This window comes from Dipodomys ordii, unplaced genomic scaffold (assembly GCF_000151885.1).
Source record: "Dipodomys ordii isolate 6190 unplaced genomic scaffold, Dord_2.0 Scaffold183, whole genome shotgun sequence".
NCBI classification, from domain to species: domain Eukaryota; kingdom Metazoa; phylum Chordata; class Mammalia; order Rodentia; family Heteromyidae; genus Dipodomys; species Dipodomys ordii.
The window spans coordinates 15,222-16,679 of record NW_012267399.1 but is presented as its reverse complement, the minus strand read 5'-3'; the positions used below and the strand labels follow the sequence as shown (position 1 = coordinate 16,679).

At 40.5% G+C, this 1,458-nt stretch overlaps 1 protein-coding gene across 1 annotated transcript in view; it reads right to left on the bottom strand.

The window, feature by feature from the left end:
- LOC105999168 (Hermansky-Pudlak syndrome 5 protein-like) overlaps positions 1 to 962 on the bottom strand; it is a 22,343-nt gene extending 21,381 nt beyond the window's left edge. The window contains exon 1 of the mRNA XM_013034116.1: positions 930 to 962. Coding sequence (XP_012889570.1) covers positions 930 to 962 — 33 coding nt within the window. The remainder of the gene's footprint in view (positions 1 to 929) is intronic.
- Between the last annotated feature and the right edge of the window lie 496 nt (positions 963 to 1,458).

Below are 1,458 nucleotides of genomic sequence, written 5' to 3'. Positions count from 1 at the left end.
TCAGTCATGGGTCTTGAACTCTGGGCCTGGGTACTGTCCCTCAACTCTTCAGTTCAAGGCTAACGCTCTACCACTTGAGCCACAGCACCACTCCACTTGAGCCAAAGCACCACTCCGGCTTTCCAGTGGTTAATTGGAGATAAGAGTCTCACGGACTTTCCTTGCCCGGGGCCGGCTTTGAACCACGATCCTCAGATCTCTGCCTCCTGAGTAGCTAGGATTACAGGCATGAGCCACCAGCACCCGGCTTCTGTGAGACTCTTATTTCCAATTAACCACCAGAAAACTCAAAGTGGTGCTATGGCTCAAGTGGTAGAATACTAGCCTTGAGCTTAAGAGCTCAGGGACAGTGCCCAGTTCGAGTTCAAGCCGTACAAACAACAACAATAATAACAACAAAAAGATAATTGATTAAAGACTTTTGGGGGATTCACTGTAGTTTTGGATAAAAATTCTAAGTTGGGCATTGGTAGCTCCTGCCTAACTTCTCAGGAAGCTGAGATCTGGAGAATTATGGTTTGAGGGTAGCCTGGGCAAAAAAGTTCATTAGACCCTATCTCCAAAATCACCAGCTAAAAGCTGGGTTGGAGGTATGTTCCAAGTAACAAAGTGTCAGCACAGCAAATTCAAAGCCCTGAATTCAACTTCAGCACCCACATCCCCACCAAAAAAATAAAATCTACTCTTACAAGGCATAGTAAAATCTTTAACACATACAGAATATAAGAGACTTTAACTTAACCCCTCCATACAAAGTTCTCAAATACTCCCAACCAGCCATGTAGATCATTACCTTGGAGAAATCACAGGGAGAGGTGGCAATGAGAGGAGTTTCTTGAACTGATGGGTACTGATAACATCCCCATCAAAGTTCACTTCCCACATCCTAGAGCCAGGACGAGCACAATATATCAGAGGTTGCTGGTTACCAGAACATCTTCCAGGAAAGAAACAAGCTCCATATTCCCCATCTCTTTCCTTGTTTCCAATTCTCCAAAACTTTTCTCTAATATTCAGAGGATAAAAAAGGAAGTATAATTATTGACAAAGTATAAAAATCAATAAGCCTATAAATCAGCATAGCTATGATAAGACCATCTGAAATGTTCTCTTCTTTGGTAATATACTAAATAGTAATATACTAAATTTAGTAATATACTAAATAATTTAATAATATACTAAATAACTGAAGCTGCTGACTGTGATTTGTCACTATTTCTTTGACAGGAAGTAAATCTCTTCACAATATAGTACTCAAGAATATTTTTATCCACAGCATTAGAGGCTCAGAATTAATGGGAAGGCCTATTTCAGATTTAAGAGGTAAGTGCTACCAAACCACTTCATACTACTAGTTGCTTCCCAAGTCATTTTTTAAAATTAGTTCTTATTTTTTTTTATTTTTGTTGGTCATGGGGCTTGAGCTCTGGGCCTGCGCGCTGTCCCTGAGCTCTTCAG